The sequence below is a fragment of the Pelodiscus sinensis genome, chromosome 1, assembly GCF_052426305.1.
Source record: "Pelodiscus sinensis isolate ZL-2025 chromosome 1, ASM5242630v1, whole genome shotgun sequence".
NCBI classification, from domain to species: Eukaryota; Metazoa; Chordata; order Testudines; family Trionychidae; genus Pelodiscus; species Pelodiscus sinensis.
The window spans coordinates 9,691,194-9,712,411 of NC_143052.1; the positions used below are offsets into that span (position 1 = coordinate 9,691,194).

Below are 21,218 nucleotides of genomic sequence, written 5' to 3' on the forward strand. Positions count from 1 at the left end.
TTTAGCATCTCTATCATCCAAGGGCCCCACTGGTTGCTTAGCAGGCTTCCTGCTTCTCAAGAGATACAGACTCCTTGGACCCTGCCTCCAGGTAACAACTGGTTATTAATAAACCCAGTGTAAGTAAAAGCGATTTAAGTATAAAAGGTAGGACTTAAGTGGTCATAAGAGAGACAGTACACAGAACAAAGTAGATTAAGCAAATTAAAATAGAACAGGCAATTAACATTTGAAAGAAACTAGTTACATCATATCATTCTAACAGTCACCTAATACTCTTCTCAGACTAGACATTCTTCCAGCCTAGGCCCAGTTCCTTCCCCCAGTTCAGTGTTAATCCTTTCCAGCAGCCATCTTGGGTTGTGTAGCCAAGGAGAACTGACCACCTGGATTACTTCACTTTGGATTCTTAAACAGGTTTTGCACAAGGAGGGAATCCTTTGCAGTCAGTCTAAACTTCATCTCTGCTATTCTGGAAAAATACATTATCTAAGCTGGATTCCAAGATCAGGTGATATGGCCACATGTTTTGGTAGTATACCCACGATAGCCCCTCCTCCCAGACTTGCAAGGAAAACACGTCTATTCACATCTCACTGTCCTGAATATTGGATCTCGAGTGTTACTAATAGTCCTTAGCATAAATAGAACTACACCACCACAGGTTTATATTTCATATTTTTAACGTCCCATACAAGAATGATCCAAGCATAAAAATGGGATAATTATACCCAGTGGGTTATAACCTTTCCAATCATCTCAGATAAAGCATATCCCACTTATGTCATATTCCCATAAAGAATACGGAATGCCCCAAAAAGGAGACTGCTTTAGAAGTCAAGGAGATAAACATGCCTTAGCTGGAAATATAATTGAAACACTGCAAGAAAGATAATGTCTTAGAGCGGAGTGCTCAGACATTTATCAGTCAATAACAGCATGAATAACTCAGCTGTTTAATTTATATTACATCTGGAATACTACTAATCTAGGAGTATAAAATTTGGGACTTTGGAATCCCCAGTAAAGCTGAGTACTAATGCAGAATTAAAATACTTACCTGGGGAGGGTAGTTGCTTTCTGAAGACCACCTTGAAGACTGATCATTAGGCTTGTCTACTAAAATATTCCTAAAAAATGAAAAGCAAACGTAAGTTGACAATACTTTTGTAAAATCCCCAAATGGCAAACATGTAGACAAGGCACTACATTTTAGTCAACAGCTCCTACAGTTTGAACAGAAACACATATGGTCTTGTCAACTAGGGATGCGATCGCTTATCTCACCCTTAATGGGGGAAGCTTATCAGTTCTGCTTAACCAGTGGGAACTGATCAAGCTCCCTGCTCGCAGCAGGAGTGGGAAGCACTCCAGCCCAGCCAGCACAGCCCCCGTCTACAGTGGGGGCGAGGGAGCGGTCCCTTCTCCCACTCCACCTTTAATTGGTTAACTAGTTAACCATCATGTTTAACCTATTAAATGGGATTTTACATCCCTACAGTCAACAATTCATTTATGCAGTTATTCCTTTTGACTCTGCTGCATAATTGTGTGGCAGAACCTAGATTTTTAAAAGATAAGTCAAGCCTTTAGTGTTCACGGTTGTAAAGATACAGGTTGAATCTCCCTGGTCTGGTACACTTGGGAACAAGAGAATTTGCCAGCCCAGCCCACCACCGCTCTGCCATGGGCCCCACTGCCAGCTTGGCCAAGGCTCCCCATGGCCAAGAGCCCGGTCTCAAAGTGCAGAATAAGGAAACCCAACATGCATATATTTTAAACATGTAACCTTGTTGGATTAAAGATCATTTTCAAAGTACGGAGGGATGATTTTAAAAACACAACTACTGGGATATTAACATTGTAAGCGCCGGATCAAACACATCCAGGACAATGAAATTATACATTTTAATCACACCCTCATTTATGCACTAAACTAGATGTAATGTTATTCTCTAAATCCTTACTGAAGCAGATGTGGTTTGCAGAAAACGGTGCCTTTAAATGGTGAGCAGCTACCCCACTGAAAGTATTTAGATAAAAGGGATGAACAGGTCCCAAAAAGTTAATTTCCTATAAAAATTGTTTGCTGCTCCAGATTGAAGATCCAGCAACAAAAATTAAAGACGATATTGTTCAATACTTTCAAATAAATGATAAAGACAAATATAAAGTAGAATCCTCCACGGGAGGCAGGAAGTAATATTTGAAAGTCAGTTGGTAAGCAGAACCTAACCTGAAAGAGCTCAAGAAAAATTAAAAGAGGAGATAAAAAGGCTCCAAGAGAAAAACAGGTTCAGAAAAGTATATCAGTAGTGGGAAACCAAAGTTTAGACACTACAGAGAAAAAGTTCCACTCTATTCTAGCAAAATCTGTTTGAAGACCTGTCGCAAAGCGGACAACACACATCAGTTTATTTCTTAAAACATAAGTTATTGGCACAAATGTTTACAGAGGAGAGCAACATGTTATTTCATCAACTAAGATGAATCAACAAATGCGACAGGTCTTCAAACAGATTTTGCTAGAATAGAGTGGAACTACCTCTGGCCCTCCACCCCCTCATGTACCCCAACTCCCTCCCAAACTCTGCACCCCTTCTTACATGCACCCCATAGCCACAATCCTCTCCTGTACCCATATCCCATCCCAGACTCTGCACCCCAACCCTCTGCCCCAGGTCCAGGGTGGATAAAAATCAATTATTTTTTAAAAAAAGTTAAAAAAATGGTTTAATTTAAATCAGATTTTTTATTTAAAATTAGATTTTTTTGAAAAATGTTTGAGAAAAAACACTTATCTAAAGATGTATATGAATTAAAACTATCATCCGTCTTCCATGCGGAAAGATCTTTTAGCTATAATAAATTCCAATCCTACAGTCTGGAACAATATATTCATGTACATTAAGAAAAGAATGAGTTCCAATAGTTCAAGGATAAGGGACCCAATTTTATACAGTTCTAGAGATATACATTATTTACGTGAATTTTTCTATCCCCTCAGTGGGACTCATTGCTCAGTGTAGAAGATATCAGAGATGCTTACTTGGATTTGTGTATCCAGAAATAGCATGCTTGTTAACAGCAAAAAATGGTTTTAAATATATAGAGGTGAGGAATAACAGGCCTCAATCCTATTGCTCCTCTGCAAATTTGCATACATGGAGTCAATCCCTTACCTCTCCCTGAAAGTGCAAAGTTGCAAAAAGTTCAATGAATAGAAGACTGTTGGGGGTGGAACAGATCTGGACAAGAAGAAGTCTTGAGATAAAAGGAGAGAGGTGAGGGACAGGCAGCAGAAACAAAAGTGAAACTGTTTGAGCAGCATATTCCAGAAGCCTTCATTCATTTGAAATCTACCATACCATTCTCACTAGAATGCATTTTTATGTAGAACAGTGGTTTTCAAACTCTAGGTCATGACCCAGTAGCAGGTCATGGAATGTCTCATTGCATCGGGGGATCAGGTGACCAGTGTGGGTTCTAAGGCAGGCTACCTACCTGCCCTGGCACTGCAAACTACCCCCCAGAAGCAGCTGACAGCAGCCCCAGCTCCTAGCTGGGGAGAGGGGAGAGCGCACGGAGTTTGGTCCACTGCCCAGCCCTGAGCACTAGCTTCACACCATCAGTGGCTGGCAACCTGCTGCTGGCTGTTTCTGGGTGCAGCATAGTCTGTAGTGCAAGGAGACGTAGGAAGCTTGGCTTAGCATCCCCTGCTGTACCACTTAGTGGGAGCCCCTCAAGATAATCCTCTCCCCCCTCCACAAAGCTCTCATCTTCAGCTCCACCCCCAGAGCCATCACACAAGACAAATTATGTTGTGTCACAGGCATAAACAATTTTCTTGAATTGGGTCACAAGAAAAAAAGCTTCAAAACCACTAATGTAGAAAATCATGATTAAATCAAGTTTCCTAACTAGTGATTTAAATCAAATCCACCCTGTGGAGGTTACAACCCCCACCTTCACCCGAACTCCCTCTCCAACACCACACCCTCTCCTGCTCCCCAGTCTCCTAACCTGAGCTCCTGTCTGCACTAAATCTCTGTTCAATATCCCGTACCCCCTCCATAGAGAAGTGCAGCCCTTGACCACTTACAAGATCTTGGAGTGACCCTCACCTCAATAATTATTGCTCACCCCTTATCTACACTGACTCTCCCATCTTTCCATCTCCCTGGAAAACTGCAGATATGCGCAGTTATCCACATCCGCTGATATGGCTGCAGATGTCCATGGCTCATTTTTGCCGATTCAGATACAAGTTTTGTATCTGCACGGGGCTCTATCCATCACAATACATAAATCACCTCCCCAAAAGGTGGTAATTAGATCAACAGAAGAGTACTTTCATCAGCCTAGCGCTATCTACATGGGATTTACATTAGCCTAAAAACACAGTTCGGGAATGTGGATTTTTCACACTCCTGACCAACTGAGCTAAACTGACCTAATTTTCTAATTTAGGCTAGAGATATGAAAATGTAACCAGCACACCGTTCACTGGTGAGCTGTTAACATTCATGGCTATATGTCGACTCCTGGTACACACAAGCTCCCAGTGCACACCAATTCCCAGGGAGCCTCCTGTCCCACTCTCCATGCTGCTGTCTCTTATACAGATGCAGCAGCGAGTGCGGGGGGCGTGGGGGTGCAGATGTGAGCTGGTAGTACGTGTAGGGAGCTGACTCAAAAGCCAGCACCCCGCACACACCAGTTAATTCCCAAAAAGCCAAGTGCCATGCCGTATGTTGGTTACTTCATTCAGGGCTCGCCAAGCATCGCTCGCCAGCCGCGCGATTCTGCGAGCTGCACATGCGCAGATCGCGCTGTGCCAACTTGTAATCTACTCACTACGGGCGAGTAGATTACATGATTTGTCGAGCCCTGCTCATTTTAACATCCCTAATTTAGGCCTAACCAAAGCAAAAAAACCAAAGTCACAAATCAAAATCTTGCATCCAAGCAGTCCCTAATCCACCACTTAATCTTCACTCAGTATTCAACCTGACAGCTTATTGTATCATACTTCCATAAATTCAGAAAACAGAACCAATTTCTCTCAAATTTTGCAACCTACACAAGTTTGCATTTTCCTGAGCATTTCTGTGAGTATAACATATGACTTTGCAGAAACTAAATGGGCTAAGCAGGATCAAAGATTTGTCACAGCAGCATCAGCTACACTATACACTACAGTGTAGTATTTACCCTGTTGCTTGAGGAGAAAGTGAATGACCTAACGGAACCCTTTACAATATGAGAGTCATACAAGTTTTGTCTTCAAACAAAAAAGGAGCATTTTTACCTCAGGATAGCAGATGCACATTACCTTTTCACTTCAAAATAGCAAGAGAGAGAAGACACCATAGATTTTACCATGTGGAAGTTACGCGAAATCCCAAACATGGTTGGCCATTCAGTAAAAATGGCACTGCTTTGTAACCACCAGAATTTTACAGAAGGATACCCAATGAGAATCCCCTTACTCCTTAACATTACTGGAAAAAACACACACACAAATTATAAAGTAATACATAGCCACAGAATATTCATCAAAAATAGACTATTTGGATTGTGGAAGAATCACTAATTCTATCTTCAAGAAGAATTTTGACAAATTGGAGCAGGTTCAGAGAAGAGCCACAAGAATTATTGAAAGATTAAAAAACATTATTTATGGTGTAACTCAGAGTTCAATCTAGCTCTTTGAAGATATAAAAGATGACTTGATCAGAGTCTATAAATATCTACACGAGGAACACAAATTCAATAACAGCTGTTCAACCTTGCAAACAAAAGGCATAGCAACATTCTATGACCAGAAGCCAGATAAAGTCTGGAGCACAGAAGTCTGAATTTATGAGTATGGGGAACTAGCTCAGTTTCGGCTCACGCTGAGTGTGGGACTAAACCCCACTGTGGCTCTGCAATTTAAAAACCAGGAGCCAGCGGGCAGGCTATCTAGTTCCTACTGCCTTTTACACTGCAGAGCCACCTAGTGCAAGCCGGAACTGAGCCAGGCTGCCCCATCGACTAATCAAGTCATCAATAAAAATTCTATCAACTACTGGATTAAATACCTGCATTTTAACATCCCTAGTTTGCAATACAATGAAAGCTATTTCCTCAGTAACTAACTGATGCATAAAAGAGGGTTCGATTAACGCCAATGTAAAACATCCATATTTTAATTAATGGAAAAATACAGGCAGAGTAATTGAAGAAATTAATTCAAATATACTTCCAAATGTTTCCATAAAACCACAGCACTCATCATAAGTTGTCAGTGACAACATTTAACAAAGTAAACTTAGCACAATATTTTCTGCTACAGCATCTTCAATCAAGAATTGCATACAGACTTCACCATACCAAAAGAAAACCCCACAAGTACTGTACATTTCTGTACCTTTTAAAACTTCTGTTGTGATCCAATTATGCAGTTCTTAATGAAAGAGCCAAGTTTAGCTGTGTAGGGGAATTTATAGACCCACTCCTAATTTCTTAAGGATATGAACCAAAATAAACAGGTGGCTTGTGTAGTTACAACGTTTTTCATTAACAAACTTGCTGCTGAGAATAGTTGACCCTGCATTCACATCTTGCAATACAGAATAAGAGGTTTCCAAGAGTTTTCAGAGTAAATTCCTCAGTATCTCCTTCTTTTCACTGACTCAGTTGTAATTTATGTAGCTTCAAAGCCATGATGCACCATTAACCCTATTTATTAGGCTTGGGTTTTAAAGAATCAGAGGTTTACATTTGTGGGTCACCCCCAAATAAAAGATGAACACAGCATAAAGTTAAACAAAGGGATAACTAGAGTTATTGTTGGTATCAAACTGAATTACACCTAAATTATATTGAAAAAATCAGAGGAATGTTAATTGCTTTTCTTAACCGTGTATTATCACAAAAGTAATTTTTGCTCCCTGAACTCAACGTTTGTGATCAAAATTTTTCAGAGTTCCCAGGATGTTGCAATACTTTAACATGAGCAGTATTGACCCTTGAAACATCTTCAACAGTTTATTTATTTTTAAGTTTACTGACTGCAGTATCAGTTACCTAATGTTAATCCATTATTGCTTAATTCTCAGTATTTATTCTTGCAAAGAATAACTAGAAAACCTTGTTTTGCAGTCAAAGTGGGGGGAAAAAAATCTATCCAGCACTCTCATTGACTTACACAGGCTTCAATTACATAATAAGGTGTATTTATTTTTACTTTTATTGTACATTATGTTAATACATGATGAAAAAAAAGTAGCTTATTTTCAAAGTGAAGTTGAGTTTACTGAACTGATTGGTGATTGAGAAAAAAGCCAAGTTCAATATTTACCTTGAAGGACAATAAATCAAGCCAATTTAGAGAGAGACAAGTTCGTTTTTTAAATTAACATTCTAAAAGATAAAATGAAGCAACATACATGCTGTCTGACTGGCTTAGATGCAATATCTGTACCATAAGTAAGAGAAAAAACATGTTCAGGTATTACATATGCAAGAGAAGAGACCATAAGTCAGGGGTGGGCAATACTTTGTTGGGGAGTTACTCCAAGAATTTGGAAAGTGGTCAAGAACAGCACTCCTCCATATTAATGGAGGAAGATGGAGTCTGGGATAGAGGCTAAGTGCAGAAGGGAGCTTGCAGTAAGGGACTGGGGTGCAGGAGAGGGAATTTGGGTGAAGGAGGCAGTTGTGACTTGTGTTTAGGGACATGGGTAGAAGAGTTTGGGCTGTGACCTAGGTCAGGAGGGGGCTGTGACCTGGGGCAGGAGGATTGGGGTGCAGAATCTAGGAGGGGATATGGGGGCAGAGGGTTTAGGTTATGTGGATGGGGGGGGGAGGGAGAAGAGGGTTGGGTTGCCAGAGGCAGGCTAGATACTTCCGAAAGAACATCTAAACAACCACCACTATAGTAATTCCTCATTTAACACGGTAGATACGTTTCAGAAAATGATCGTCCTAAGTGAAAACGTGTTATGCGGGGTCAATTTTCCCATTGAAAATGATGGAAAAGGTGGAGGTTGCGTTTCAAGCACACGTGCGCTCACAGCTCCAGCCTGCACTTGTTAGCAGCTGGGACCAGGACATAAGGTTGGGGGAGAAAGGGGACTGGGTTATAGCAAGGAGGAGATGTGTTTGGCTCTGGAGAAGGGAAGGGAAGGACAGGGGAGGGGGCTTGCAGCCAGCAGTACACCCTAAACATCATGGGAATTAGTGAGACAAGATGGGTACACAGTCAGGTAAGGGTACAAGTTTCAGAGGAAATAGTGCTCTACTCAGGCAATGAAGAGGAAGATATACCACATATGGAGGGGGTTGCACTCTTGTCACCATAGGCACATAAAGCTCTTATAGCATGGGAACCTGCAGGGCCAAGAAGTATCCTTGCAACATTCAGGACCACAAACAGGAAAATTAATATGCACGTTGTTCAGTGTTATGCACCAACAAATGATAGAGGAATCAATAAAAGAACAATTTTATAACAGACTACAGCATGTGCTTGACCAGACAAAACCAAGAGATGCCATCGTAGTCATGGGCGATTTTAATGCCAAAGTAGGAGATGACAACACAAGATATGAAGAGACAATAGGGAAGTTATGAATGAAAACAGGGGAAATGTTTGCTAACTTTTGTGCAGTTAACTTATCAAAGGAGGAAGTGTTTTTCCACATAAGAACATCTATAAAGCAACATGGATATCCCCCGATCATCAAACAATCAGATTGACCACTTCTGCATTAATCGACAATTTAAATGATCCTTACAGAATGTTAAAGTATACAGAGGAGCTGATGTGGCCTCAGATCATCTACTGATGGCCAAATTGAAACTAAAATTATGAAAAGAACAGGACAATACAAAACTACAAATCATGTTATAATGTAGGATTTTTAAGAGACCAGGTAAAGAAAGAAATGTTCTGTATCGTGCTTAGCAATACATATCAAGCACTGGAACATCTAGATAAAAATTTAAGCACTGACAGCCAGTAGCAAAAAATAAAAGATGCCTGGACCAGTACATGTGAAGAAGTCTTAGGCAAAAAGGAACGTCAGCAGAGAGAGTATCAGTGGAAACACTTAGAAGGATCAAAGAGGGGGGAGAAAAGAAAGTATTCTTATATAAATAGTAAAACAAGAGCTGCCAAAATTATAGCCCAAGGGAACTATACAAATGCAAACAAAGGGGTTAAGAAGAGCATTAGAGCAGATAAGAAAAGTGATACAAAAGTAGAAAACCAGATGGAAAGATGGGCAGAACATTTTAGCAAACTTCTAAACAGACCAGTTTCAGAAGATCCCCCAGCAATCCAGCCAGCTGAAGAAGATCTCTTGGTCAATTGTAGCAAGCCAATAAAGAAGAGATAAAGGAAGCAATTTGACTTCTAAGAAGTAAGAAAGCTGCAAGTCCTGATGGAATACCGGCAGAAGCTATAAAGATGGACATAGATAAATTAACAGAAATACTCCACAGCTTTATTGGTAACATTTGGGAAAAGGAAGAATTACCAAGAAACTGGAGGGAAGGATATTTAGTAAAGGTGACCTACAAGAATGTATGAATTAGAGAGGAATCATGCTTGTGTCAGTGCCAGGCAAAGTATTAAATAGGATAATTCTAGAAAGACTCAAAACTATAGATGCCAAGCTAAGAGATGAACAAACAGGCTTTTGTCAAAATAGATCTTGTATAGATCAGATAGCCACATTGCGCTTAATTATTGAACAATTTTTAGAATAGAATGTTTCTTTGTATATTAACATTGTGGACTATAAAAAAGCGTTCAACAGCTTGGATAGGGAAACGTTGTGAAAGTTATTACAGCAGTATGGGATCCCTCAGAAGCACGTAAATCTCATTAAAAAGACCTATGAAGATATGAGCTGTAGGGTCTTGCATGACGGTCAACTTACAGAACCCTTCAGAATAAAGTCTGGTGTTTGGCAAGGTTGTCTGCTGTCCCCCTTTCTCTCATGATTCAAACAGCCAAAAGAAAGAGAAACAGCAGCTAATGAGAGGAATGGAATCCAGCGGACTCTGTTTAAACAGCTAGAAGACCTTGGAACACCAGCAGATGACCTAGCTCTTCAGTCACAAAATCAACTTCTAATGCAAAATAAAACAGTGAAGCTGGACAAGATTTCACAGCAGATGGGACTGAAGATCCATGAGGTGAAGACTAAGATCATGAAAGTGAATGCAGCAAACAGCAGCCGCCCAACTGTCCTGAGAGGAAGTTGATATCTTCACCTATTTAGGTAGTATTATAAATAAAGTGGGAGGTACTGACGAAGATATTAAGACCAGAATACAGAAGGCAAGAGATTTTTATTATTTTGAGGAACATATGCAATTCAAGAGAGATCAAGCTACAGGCCAAAATAAGAATCTTCAGCTCAAATGTAAAAATCAGTACTTCTATATGGCTCAGAATCATGGCGAACTATAGGGACAAACATCAAAAGATTGCAAACTTATATTAATAAATGTCTGCATAAGATCAGTGGCCTGAAGTGGTCTGACAATCATAGAATCATAGAACTGGAAGGGACCTCGAGAGGTCATCGAGTCCAGCCCCCTGCCCTCAAGGCAGGACCAAGCTCCATCTACACTATCCCTGACAGATGTCTATCTAACCTGTTCTTAATTATCTCCAGAGAGGTTACAAACAGTTTATGGAAAAGAGCAGGGCAATGACCAGTAGAGCAAGACATATTGAGAAGATGACAATGGATTGGCCATACACTGAGGAAGCCACCAACTAGCACTACAAGACCATCCCTATCCTGGAACTCACAGGTCAAAAAGGGAAGAGGAAGGCCAAAGAATAGTTGGAGAAGAGACCTGGATGTCAATGTGAGGAAAATGGGCAAAACCTGGAGAAAATTAGAAAAGGTGGCACAAGACAGAGAGGATTGGAAAGAATTTGTTGATGGCCTATGCTCCCATAGGAGCTAAGGGCAAAGAAAGAGGACACCACATATACAAAATTAAACACATTTTAATATTCCTAGTTTATTCCTGGAGAAATACTGTTTTCACAAATCCTGCTTATTTTACCTGTCAAAACAATATAAACACATCAGTTTCAATTATCTGGAAAATTTATGTCAAAATACCTGTCAGCAAGTATGTCTGTAAAAATAAAATAAAAAAAGATTCAGAAAATGTTTCTTGACAAATAGATTCCTTACTAGGCATATTAATGCATGACTGAGTAATAATTCATTTAAACAACAATACAGAAACACATTTCCTGCACCCCTTAGAAGCAGTGCAAAGTCTTCAGGGGAGTCAGAGAAAAGATAACAGAGGTGCTAAGGGAAAGGGAAGTAATTATTGGGAAGGAGCCTGAGAATGAATCTGCAGGACTGTTTTAGGAGCTGGGGAGCCCCCTCCCATGCAGCACCCTCCTCTCACCCCCATGTACCTCTGCACCCCGACTCAGCCATCCTCTGCCCCCTGGTGATCCTGCACCTCCCTGTACCCATTCAACCCCCCTCCTGCTCCTGTCTGTCTCTCCCACTAGACCTTCTGAGCCACTATCTATGCAATCCCCAGCAGCTCCTTGCGCCCTACTCTGGCCTCTCCATATCTTATGCCCCCTCAATTGGCCCCACGCACAGGGCACTGCATGGAATGCAGATTCACCCTTTCCTTTTCAGCAGCTGGCTGCCAGAGTGGATAAGCCATCTACCCCTGCTCTTGTGCGCAAACAGATGTAACTGCAACAATTCTGACAATGTATTTTCTGTGTCAAATAAATCTTCAGGGGACATGAATTCTGCAGATGTGCAGTGGTACAAAATTCCCCAGGACTGAAACAATTCTGGACAATGTATGTCTTTGTGTCTGAAGAATATACTTACAAAGTGAAACAAGGTACCCCTTTTCTGCTCTACTTAAAACTCAGGGAAGGAATTCTTTACGGGAAAATATGGGACTTTTAGGGGTGGGGAAAGTCATAACAAATGTGTCAGCAACATGAGATAGGCTTAACCGATGGGGGGGGGGGGGGGGGGAGGTGCTATCAGCTCTTTGACAATATCGGTCCACAGTGAGTCAGAGCAAAAAACTGAAGGAAAGTCCAGTCTTTCTTCCTATCTTGCAGATATCAAGCTACTCCAGTACTACAGAATGATGACTTAACTACATACCATTGGGGGGAGGAGGGGTTTCAGGCTGCTATGTGCTAGAAAGACAGCCATATTAAAAGGTACCAATGCCTATGCCCTTCTTTCCTCCTACATATTTAATACATATGAAGGTTGGTGTACACAAAGAATTTAAGAATTCCAGCTCAGATTTATAGTGACCAAAGTTATTACAATCACATGGTTGTTCATGCAAAATGAGTTTCTGGTCCTCAGTGCCATTTGCAACTTGCTGGTATTTCAGTCTGTCTATTCTTTTTCATCCTACCTTAGCAATTCTTATAGATGAGAGAAACAGGGAGGCAAGTGAGGACCATGAACGTGGATGATTGGGTGCTCCTTAAAACTTTTGGAATAGCCTGATCCAGTTTAAGTATAATTCAGTCTATATTACTAATCTCTGCCACACCTAAGGAAGGACAGGAGGATTGACCTTACTACTGGACCATTTTGTAGGATTTGACAAGTATGAATTTGTTCTAGACTCAATTTTCCTAGTAACAGCTCAGACCTTTCCCAAGAACTAACAGTCTATGACATAACACCTGGATTCTTGACATCCTTGCTGATGTCCATGCAACTCTCCCCGTTGTCACTGCCAGCCAAGTTAACGGATTGCCTTTTTGGACTCATCCCCATAAAAACAGAAAGCAACCAGAGAATTATCGGAATGTTACTTACAAGTATTAGGGATGTTAAATTGCAATTAATCAGCTAATCAAGTAGTCGCAGGAACTTCCATCAACTACTCAATTGGGGGGGGGGGGGAGAGAAGAGAGCACTTGCTACCCCTGCTGCGGCTCTGCAGTTTAAAAGTAGTAGGACCCAGGCGTGCAGCAGCCCAGATCCTACTATATTTCAACTGCAGAGCTGCAGCCGGTTACCTCCTGGGGATGGCGTGAGCCGTGACTAAGCAGTCCCAGCTTGTACCGACCCTGGGAGCTAACCCTGCTGTGGCTCTGCCTTTTATATGTAGTAAGAGCTGAGTGGCTCTTACTACATTTAAAAGGCAGAGTGCAACACAGCTCCCACTTGCACTGGGTTCCCAACAGCTGCTCCTCTGCTTTCTGTGTGTATTAAGAGGTGCTTTCCAACCACTGGGCGAGTGGTACAGAGGTAGTGAGCAGGAAGAGCTGCCCAACTCTTACAATATTTAAAAGGAAGAGCCACAGCAACGGTGCTGGGGGGGGGGGGGGCAGCGGCGCGGGAACTGATTTTTAATCCAGCTCCTGTATCCAATAAACCTGACTGGGTGACTATTCTTTTACATCCTTTGTAAGTATTTGTGTAACATTTGTTGAGAATACCTAGAATCATGTTAACTGTTTAAAAATTAAATTTCAAGTGCTAAGTCTTCTATATTTTTACCCACTTACCAGTTTAAATTCATAATGGATTGAGATCCCCACTAGCATTTAAAAAGCTGTTCTGGTATGGTTCTAGCTGGCCAGGAGGGACATGGATTTTGCATTCCATAATTTTGTTTTACATTTAAAATCATGTGTTAAAATCATGGTTTTGTTAGAGTCCACGAGACAGAAAAAAACCCGTCCATACTAGTACTTTAGTAGTAGCACCAACACAACCATAGTAAAAACACAGTAAAACAAAAAAAAAGCAGTCATGTAGCACTTTAAAGACTAACAAAATAGTTTATTAGGTGATGAGCTTTAGTGGGGCAGACTCACTTCTTCATATGATCTGAAGAAGTGGGTCTGCCCCACTAAAGCTCATCCCCTTAAAGACTAACAAAATAGTTTATTAAGTGCTACATGACTGCTTTTTTTGTTTTACCAAGATCAGACTAACATGGCTGCTGCTGTAACTACTCCTAGTAAACATGGTTCTACTTCCAATGACAGGGCTAATATTCATTTTAGGGAAAACAGCCATCTACATTAATTCTATCCATGATGCAGCAGTACACAGTCACCTAGCATGACCTTTTATAATTCAGACTTACAATGTAAGCAGGACTGGACTATGTTTTAACTGTGGGCCTTAACATTTTTGGACCATGACTCGGCCTAGTACTGTCTACTTTTAAAACAAATCAAGTTTAAACTGTATCACAGTATACACACTGTAACTGCATCATTTCCACTCCCAGAGGATTATTTCAAAATTTCAATCCTCCTTCTCAGGCTGCTTCCCTTAACATTTCTCCTGCGCTGGAAGGCAGGGGATGCTCTCACCTAGGCTCACCACAGACAAGGGATGCTCTTGTCTGGAGCCGTCCGTAGCATGCCTCCTGCGGAGTTGGAGCAGCCCTCTACCTGTGGCAGGACCCACTGGTTACCATTTAATCAGAATTGGTAAGCTTCACTCCTTCAGGGTGGTGCTTACTGGTTAATCTTTCACATCCCTAATTACCACTACGCTCATTATCAGTCCCACTATTGAAAAGTTATCAATGATCTGGAATAAAACAGCCAACTTTAGCAGCAATGATTTTATACACCAAAAAAACTAGAAGCATAACTGTAAGGACCTACCACCAATACAGAGTAATTGAGATCGCAAGTAGTCTGGGCACACTAAAACATGAATTAATCAGTTAAATGTAAGGTCACACATCGTATTTACAGGTGAGGAAACTGCATCCTGAAGAGCAGAGACTCTGTAAAAGACTTAGATCAGCTTTGTAAATAGCATCTAAACATGAACAGCTGGTGAGATGCTGTTTCAAAGAGGGTTAACAGGATGCTGGGCATTATAAACTGAACTACTGATCAGGGAGTTCATACCTTTGAAAACTGCACAATGGAGACCAATACTGGAATACTACAACTGGACATAGTACCTATCATGATGCTTCTCAATTTTTTAAAAAAGCAGAACACCTGCAAGAATGGTTCAAGATTTGGAAAGCAAGCCTTACAAAGAGTTTAGTCTATATGGCTTATCAAAGGGAAGATGAGGAGATGACTTGGTCACTCACAGCCTACGAGTATACTATATATACACAGAGAAGAGATCTGTGACACTAAAGGAATCCAGAACAGCAAAGGCAGAACCGGATGCAATAGCTGGAAACAGAAGTGATATACAGGCAGTCCCCGGGTTACGTACAAGATAGGGACTGTAGGTTTGTTCTTAAGTTGAATCTGTATGTAAGTCGGAACTGGCGTCCAGATTCAGCCGCTGCTGAAACTGATCTGTTTCAGCCGCTGCTGAAACTGATCAGTTTCAACAGCGGCTGAATCTGGACGCCAGTTCTGACTTTGTATGTAAGTCAGAACTGGCGTCCAGATTCAGCCGCTGTTGAAACTGATCAGTTTCAGCAGCGGCTTACGCCAGTTCCGACTTACATACAGATTCAACTTAAGAACCCCAGGCATCCCCAAGTCAGCTGCTGCTGAAACTGATCAGCGGCTGATTCCAGGAAGCCCGGGGCAGTCAGCTACTGGTCAGTTTCAGTAGCGGCTGACTTGGGGACACCTGGGGCAGAGCAGCTGGGGTGCTTCTGGGTTGGTCCAGTAGCGCCGCTGCTCCTTGGCGCTACTGGACCAACCCAGCAGCACCCAAGCTGCTCTGCCCCAGGCGTCCTGATTGCTGGTCAGTTTCAGCAGCAGCTGAATCAGGACGCCTGGGGCAGAGCAGCTGGGGTGCTGCCGGGTTGGTCCAGTAGCGCCCAGAGCGGCGCTACGGGACCAACCCGCAGCGCCCCAGCTGCTGTACCACAGGCGTCCGGAGCAAAGCCGCGGAGCACGGGGGCAGTGGGACAGCCCAGACGCGCCGTGGCTGTCCTGCTGCCCTCCGGCTCCGCGGCTCTGCTCTGCTCCCCGTCTCCCTGGTCTGTAGACCAGGGGGACGGGGAGCAAAGCCGCGAAACATGCATGCAGCGGACAGCCAAGACGCGTCTGGGCTGTCCGCTGCCCGCATGCTCCGCCGCTTTGCTTCCTCTCCCTGGTCTGCTGGAGGCCAGGGAGACGGGCCCCGTTCGTAACTGCGGATTCGACGTAAGTCGGAACTGCGTAACTCGGGGACTGCCTGTATTGAAAGAGAGAGAACTGGAAGTAAAACACTTCATAAAAAAAATGAGTAAAAGCAATTGCCGGTGAAAATAGAAAGGATGACAACTCCATCACTAGAAGCCTGAGTCAAGACTTGATTCTCTCTAAAGTGCATTTGTGTGTAAGCAGTGACCAACCACCTGCCTGACTCAGGCCACTAACTTTTAACTGAGTTAGACTATCATGCAGGTGGTTAGTCACTGCTTACACAAACACACTTTATAATGGTCACTCCGGCCTTTAAAAAAAAAAAAAACCTGAACACTACAATAATTCAAAACTAAACTGCTCCAAGGTGTCAGAGGGGCCGGGCCGCCCATTAGTCTGCAACTTCAAAAACAACCAGTAGTCCTGTGGCACCTTAGAGACTAACCAAAACGAGTCTATTTAGTATCATGAGTGGTCATGGCCCAAACCCACTAGGAGGTTATCTGAGGAAGCGGGTATGGCGCACAAAATCTCATGATACTATAGTGATAGAACCTGCATCCTGCTTCAAAGACCTTTTAACACCAGACTTGACAGAGAATCCTCTGAACTATCATTCATGCTTAAATTCGACACTTTACGCCTCGGTCTAAACAAAGACATTAATTATCTTACCCATCACAAAGATAGCTTCCGCAATTATCACCTCTAATATCACTAGCTCACTAACATTTACCTCCCCCCTCATCCCCCTTCGATTCTGAAATTTGATTTGTCCTTTTCATAGGTGTTCATTTTTTGGATTAAAATACAGGACTATGGAGCACTTTAAAGACTATCAAGATGGTTTATTAGATGATGAGCTTTCGTGGGCCAGACCCACATCCTCAGATCAAATAGTGGAGGAAAATAGGCCCACGAAAGCTCATCATCTAATAAACCATCTTGTCAGTCTTTAAAGTGCTCCATCGTCCTCTATTTTGCTTCAGTTACCCCAGACTAACACGGCGACATTTCTATCACCATTTTTTGGACTGTGGCTTTTGGTGCATATGGTTGTGCCAAATTTCTTCCCCATATTGATCTGAGGACGTGGGTCTGGCCCACGAAAGCTCATCACCTAATAAAGCATCTTGTTAGTCTTTAAAGTGCTACACGGCCCTGTGCTGTGTTCCAGGATAGGATCGGTATCTTTCTGGCACCAGGAGGCCACAGGAACCCAGGCCAGACTACGGAGTATGCGGCTCACAAAGTTTAGGCTTTTTTTTAAAACTGTCACCCCCCGGGGAACTGGCCAGGAGATTTGCTCGCCACTGGGGCGCGGGTGAGGCGCAGACCAACCCCTACAGCCCAGTGACACCGCGTCCGCCGCCGCCCTGAGCCCGGGCGGGAAGAGCGGGCGGCCGGGCCCGGCGCGCTGCAAGGGCAGGACACGGGCCCGGCGCGCTGCAAGGGCAGGACACGGGCCGGGCGCGCGAGGGGGGGGGGGGGGCGGGTTTACCCCCAGCTCCGGCGCGAGGGCAGCGCCCCCCCCCCCCCAGGCCCGCGGCGAGGGGCGGGGCTGAGGGGGGGCGCTGCGCGCGGCGCGGTCACGGGACCCTCCCGGCGGTTGGGCCCCCGCGGCCTGGAGCGCTGAGGCGGGGGGGGGGGGGAGCGGACGCCGCGCTCGACCCCGGCGCGGTCACTCACTCGGGCAGGTAGGTGGAGGAGAAGCTGCTCCAGCGGTGCAGGGTGTAGCCCAGCACCCGGCTCTCGGGCCCGGCCGGACCCGCGGGCCCCGCCGCCGCCGCCGCCGCCATCTTGTCAGCAGCGGGGAAGGGGGAGGGGCGGCCGCTCTTAAAGGGGCCGCCGCCCTCCCGAGCCTGAGGGGAGCGGGCCCGGCTGGGGCGGCGGGAGCGGGCTGGCGGGTCCGTCCCTGCCCGGCAGACGTGACAGACAGACCGACCGACCGACCTACCGTCCGATCGCAGGCACAGTCGGGCTCATCGCAGCAAGGGGGCAGACTCTGCAGACAGACAGACCCCCTGCAGCAAGGGGGCAGACTCTGCAGACAGACAGACCCCCTGCAGCAAGGGGGCAGACTCTGCAGACAGAGACCCCCTGCAGAAAGGGGGCAGACTCTGCAGTCAGACAGACCCCCTCCAGAAAGGGGGCAGACTCTGCAGACAGACGGACCCCCTGCAGCAAGGGGGCAGACTCTGCAGACAGACAGACCCCCTGCAGAAAGGGGGCAGACTCTGCAGACAGAGACCCCCTGCAGCAAGGGGGCAGACTCTGCAGACAGACGGACCCCCTGCAGAAAGGGGGCAGACTCTGCAGACAGACGGACCCCCTGCAGAAAGGGGGCAGACTCTGCAGACAGAGACCCCCTGCAGAAAGGGGGCAGACTCTGCAGACAGACAGACAGACCCCCTGCAGCAAGGGGGCAGACTCTGCAGACAGACGGACAGACCCCCTGCAGAAAGGGGGCAGACTCTGCAGTCAGACAGACCCCCTGCAGAAAGGGGGCAGACTCTGCAGACAGACAGACCCCCTGCAGAAAGGGGGCAGACTCTGCAGTCAGACAGACCCCCTGCAGAAAGGGGGCAGACTCTGCAGACAGATTGTAAAAAGGGGGCAGACGTTGCAGACAGACAGACCCCCTGCAGAAAGGGGGCAGACTCTGCAGACAGACAGACCCCCTGCAGAAAGGGGGCAGACTCTGCAGACAGACAGACCCCCTGCAGAAAGGGGGCAGACGTTGCAGACAGACGGACCCCCTGCAGAAAGGGGGCAGATTCTGCAGACAGACAGACCCCCTGCAGAAAGGGGGCAGACGTTGCAGACAGACGGACCCCCTGCAGAAAGGGGGCAGACGTTGCAGACAGACAGACCCCCTGCAGAAAGGGGGCAGACTCTGCAGACAGATTGTAAAAAGGGGGCAGACGTTGCAGACAGACGGACCCCCTGCAGAAAGGGGGCAGACTCTGCAGACAGACAGACCCCCTGCAGAAAGGGGGCAGACTCTGCAGACAGACAGACCCCCTGCAGAAAGGGGGCAGACGTTGCAGACAGACGGACCCCCTGCAGAAAGGGGGCAGACGTTGCAGACAGACAGACCCCCTGCAGAAAGGGGGCAGACTCTGCAGACAGATTGTAAAAAGGGGGCAGACGTTGCAGACAGACAGACCCCTGCAGAAAGGGGGCAGACGTTGCAGGCAGATTGTAAAAAGGGGAAAGATGTTGCAGACAGACAGACCCGTTGCAGAAAGGGGGCAGACGCCTTGTAGACACAGACAGAGGGGCAGACGGTGCAGACAGACCTGTCGCGCAAATTGCAGAGGGACAGGCGGACCTGGACTACAGACATGTGCAAGCAGCCACGGTCACTTTGCAAACAAGCTACAAAAAGGCAGGCAAACATTGCAGACAATTATGGTGAGGCAGGCAGCTCACTGAGTCTGGTCTTATCGACTGTCCCACGGGGCTGTCTCTCTCTACCAGTTTATATTGTGCTCTGGCATTTAGGCACTTCCAGGATGAGGACTGAATTGAACTCTTGTCCCCCTACACAGGGACAGACAGAAGAAGGGAAGACTCACAAACACATGCTAAGATCCAAGCCCAAATGGTTCCTGGCAGGCCAAGCGCTGCTCCCTCCCCCGGTTACAGTGTGGTGGTGTGTCTGCTACCAGTCCCAGCAATAGAGCGAGGACCTGCCTGGCACTGGACAGCAAAGAAACGGATACAAATAAACTTCACAAACAAGGCTTTGTCCCTAATGGTCATTTGTCATCACACATTGCTGGTCCATGGCTGATGTGTGCCATCTCATTTATTTCTCCTGGTGTCACAAACATTAGAGATAGAAAGGCTTGTTAGACAACCAAGTCCATCTTCCCTTGGCCAATGTAGGATGGCATTTGTCTAGTCTAAAATCTTTAGGGCAGGGTCCATTTTGTTCAGCTCCTTGATAGATTATTACACAACCTAATGCATCTCAAATTCAGAGTGATAGCTTAATTTTTCCCTTTCTTAAGGTAATTTCATTCCTTTACCTGCTGGTACTAAACTAAACAATCCCTCTTCTTCCCTAGTCATCACTTAGCCAAGTAGGACACATTCTGTTGTTTTTCTTTGTTGAGAAGTCACTCCTTCCAGTGCCAAGAATTTTTTTATTTAGCTTCCCTGAATCCCCTCCAGTTATTCAATATTAAGAGCATTTCTAATTTGCTTTACCATAGTGCCTAGAATCCCTGCTCATGGACTAAGACCGCAGGCACTGTACAAACAAGAAGGACAGTCCCTACCCTAAGCAACTTACAGGTTGGTCCACAGCACTTCAGAGAAGACCTTTTTACCTCCCTGCTCTTGACTGTGTTATTCTTTCATACAGTTCACCTTAGCATTGGCCTTTTCCTTATGACCAAATCACCAGGGCAAATTCACAACTAACTTGCTATGTAACAGCAATACTGTTTTGCAGATTTCTCCCTTCCATTGAAAATCTGTATTTCAAATCCAAAACTTGAAGCTAGGCAAACTGAGGCTGGAAATAAAGCATTTTGAACAGTGAAAATAATTAACCAATAATAATAATTTCCCCAAGGGAAAAAATGACCAAGAGCTGTGATAGATGTTCCATCACCGACATTTTTTTTAAATTCAGATTGGATGTTTTTCTAAAAGATCTGCCCTAGGAATGATTTTGGAAAAGGTCAATGGATGGTGATAGACAGGAGGGTACACTAGATGATCACAGTAGTTCCTTCTGGCCTTGGAATCTATTAAAGGCTGAATTTCACTGCATTGTTTGCTGAACTTCTGTACTTTTCTTTGATCAGCCCGTGTGTTAATTCTGGGCTTTCCACACTTCCTCACAGTTTGAGTCATCTGTAAATCTCATAAGTGTGCAGGGTTAAGCTTGCAGAAGGTTTTCCAAGGTTAGAGAGACATGCTGGTACTACCTACCTAGGTGTTTCTATGACCCACATCACTGTTTGACCCCCCCTCACAATCATTAATAGGTTTTATCCTCATAACACCCCTTGAGTGTTGTGTTTACCCAGGATTCTTGAGTCCCAGTCCAACACCTTCCTTGCTACACTGACTCTATCAT

The 21,218-nt window shown here is 44.6% G+C and overlaps 1 protein-coding gene across 2 annotated transcripts in view; it reads right to left on the reverse strand.

Annotated features, from left to right (window-relative positions):
* MKLN1 (muskelin 1) overlaps positions 1 to 17,961 on the reverse strand; it is a 168,894-nt gene extending 150,933 nt beyond the window's left edge. For both annotated transcript variants that reach the window (XM_075925725.2, XM_075925720.2), the window contains exons 1-2: positions 17,810 to 17,961; positions 1,061 to 1,130 (exon numbers count right to left, since the gene is read on the reverse strand). In XM_075925725.2, the coding sequence (XP_075781840.2) occupies positions 1,061 to 1,130; positions 17,810 to 17,919 (180 nt within the window). In that variant the 5' untranslated portion in view covers positions 17,920 to 17,961. The remainder of the gene's footprint in view (positions 1 to 1,060; positions 1,131 to 17,809) is intronic.
* Between the last annotated feature and the right edge of the window lie 3,257 nt (positions 17,962 to 21,218).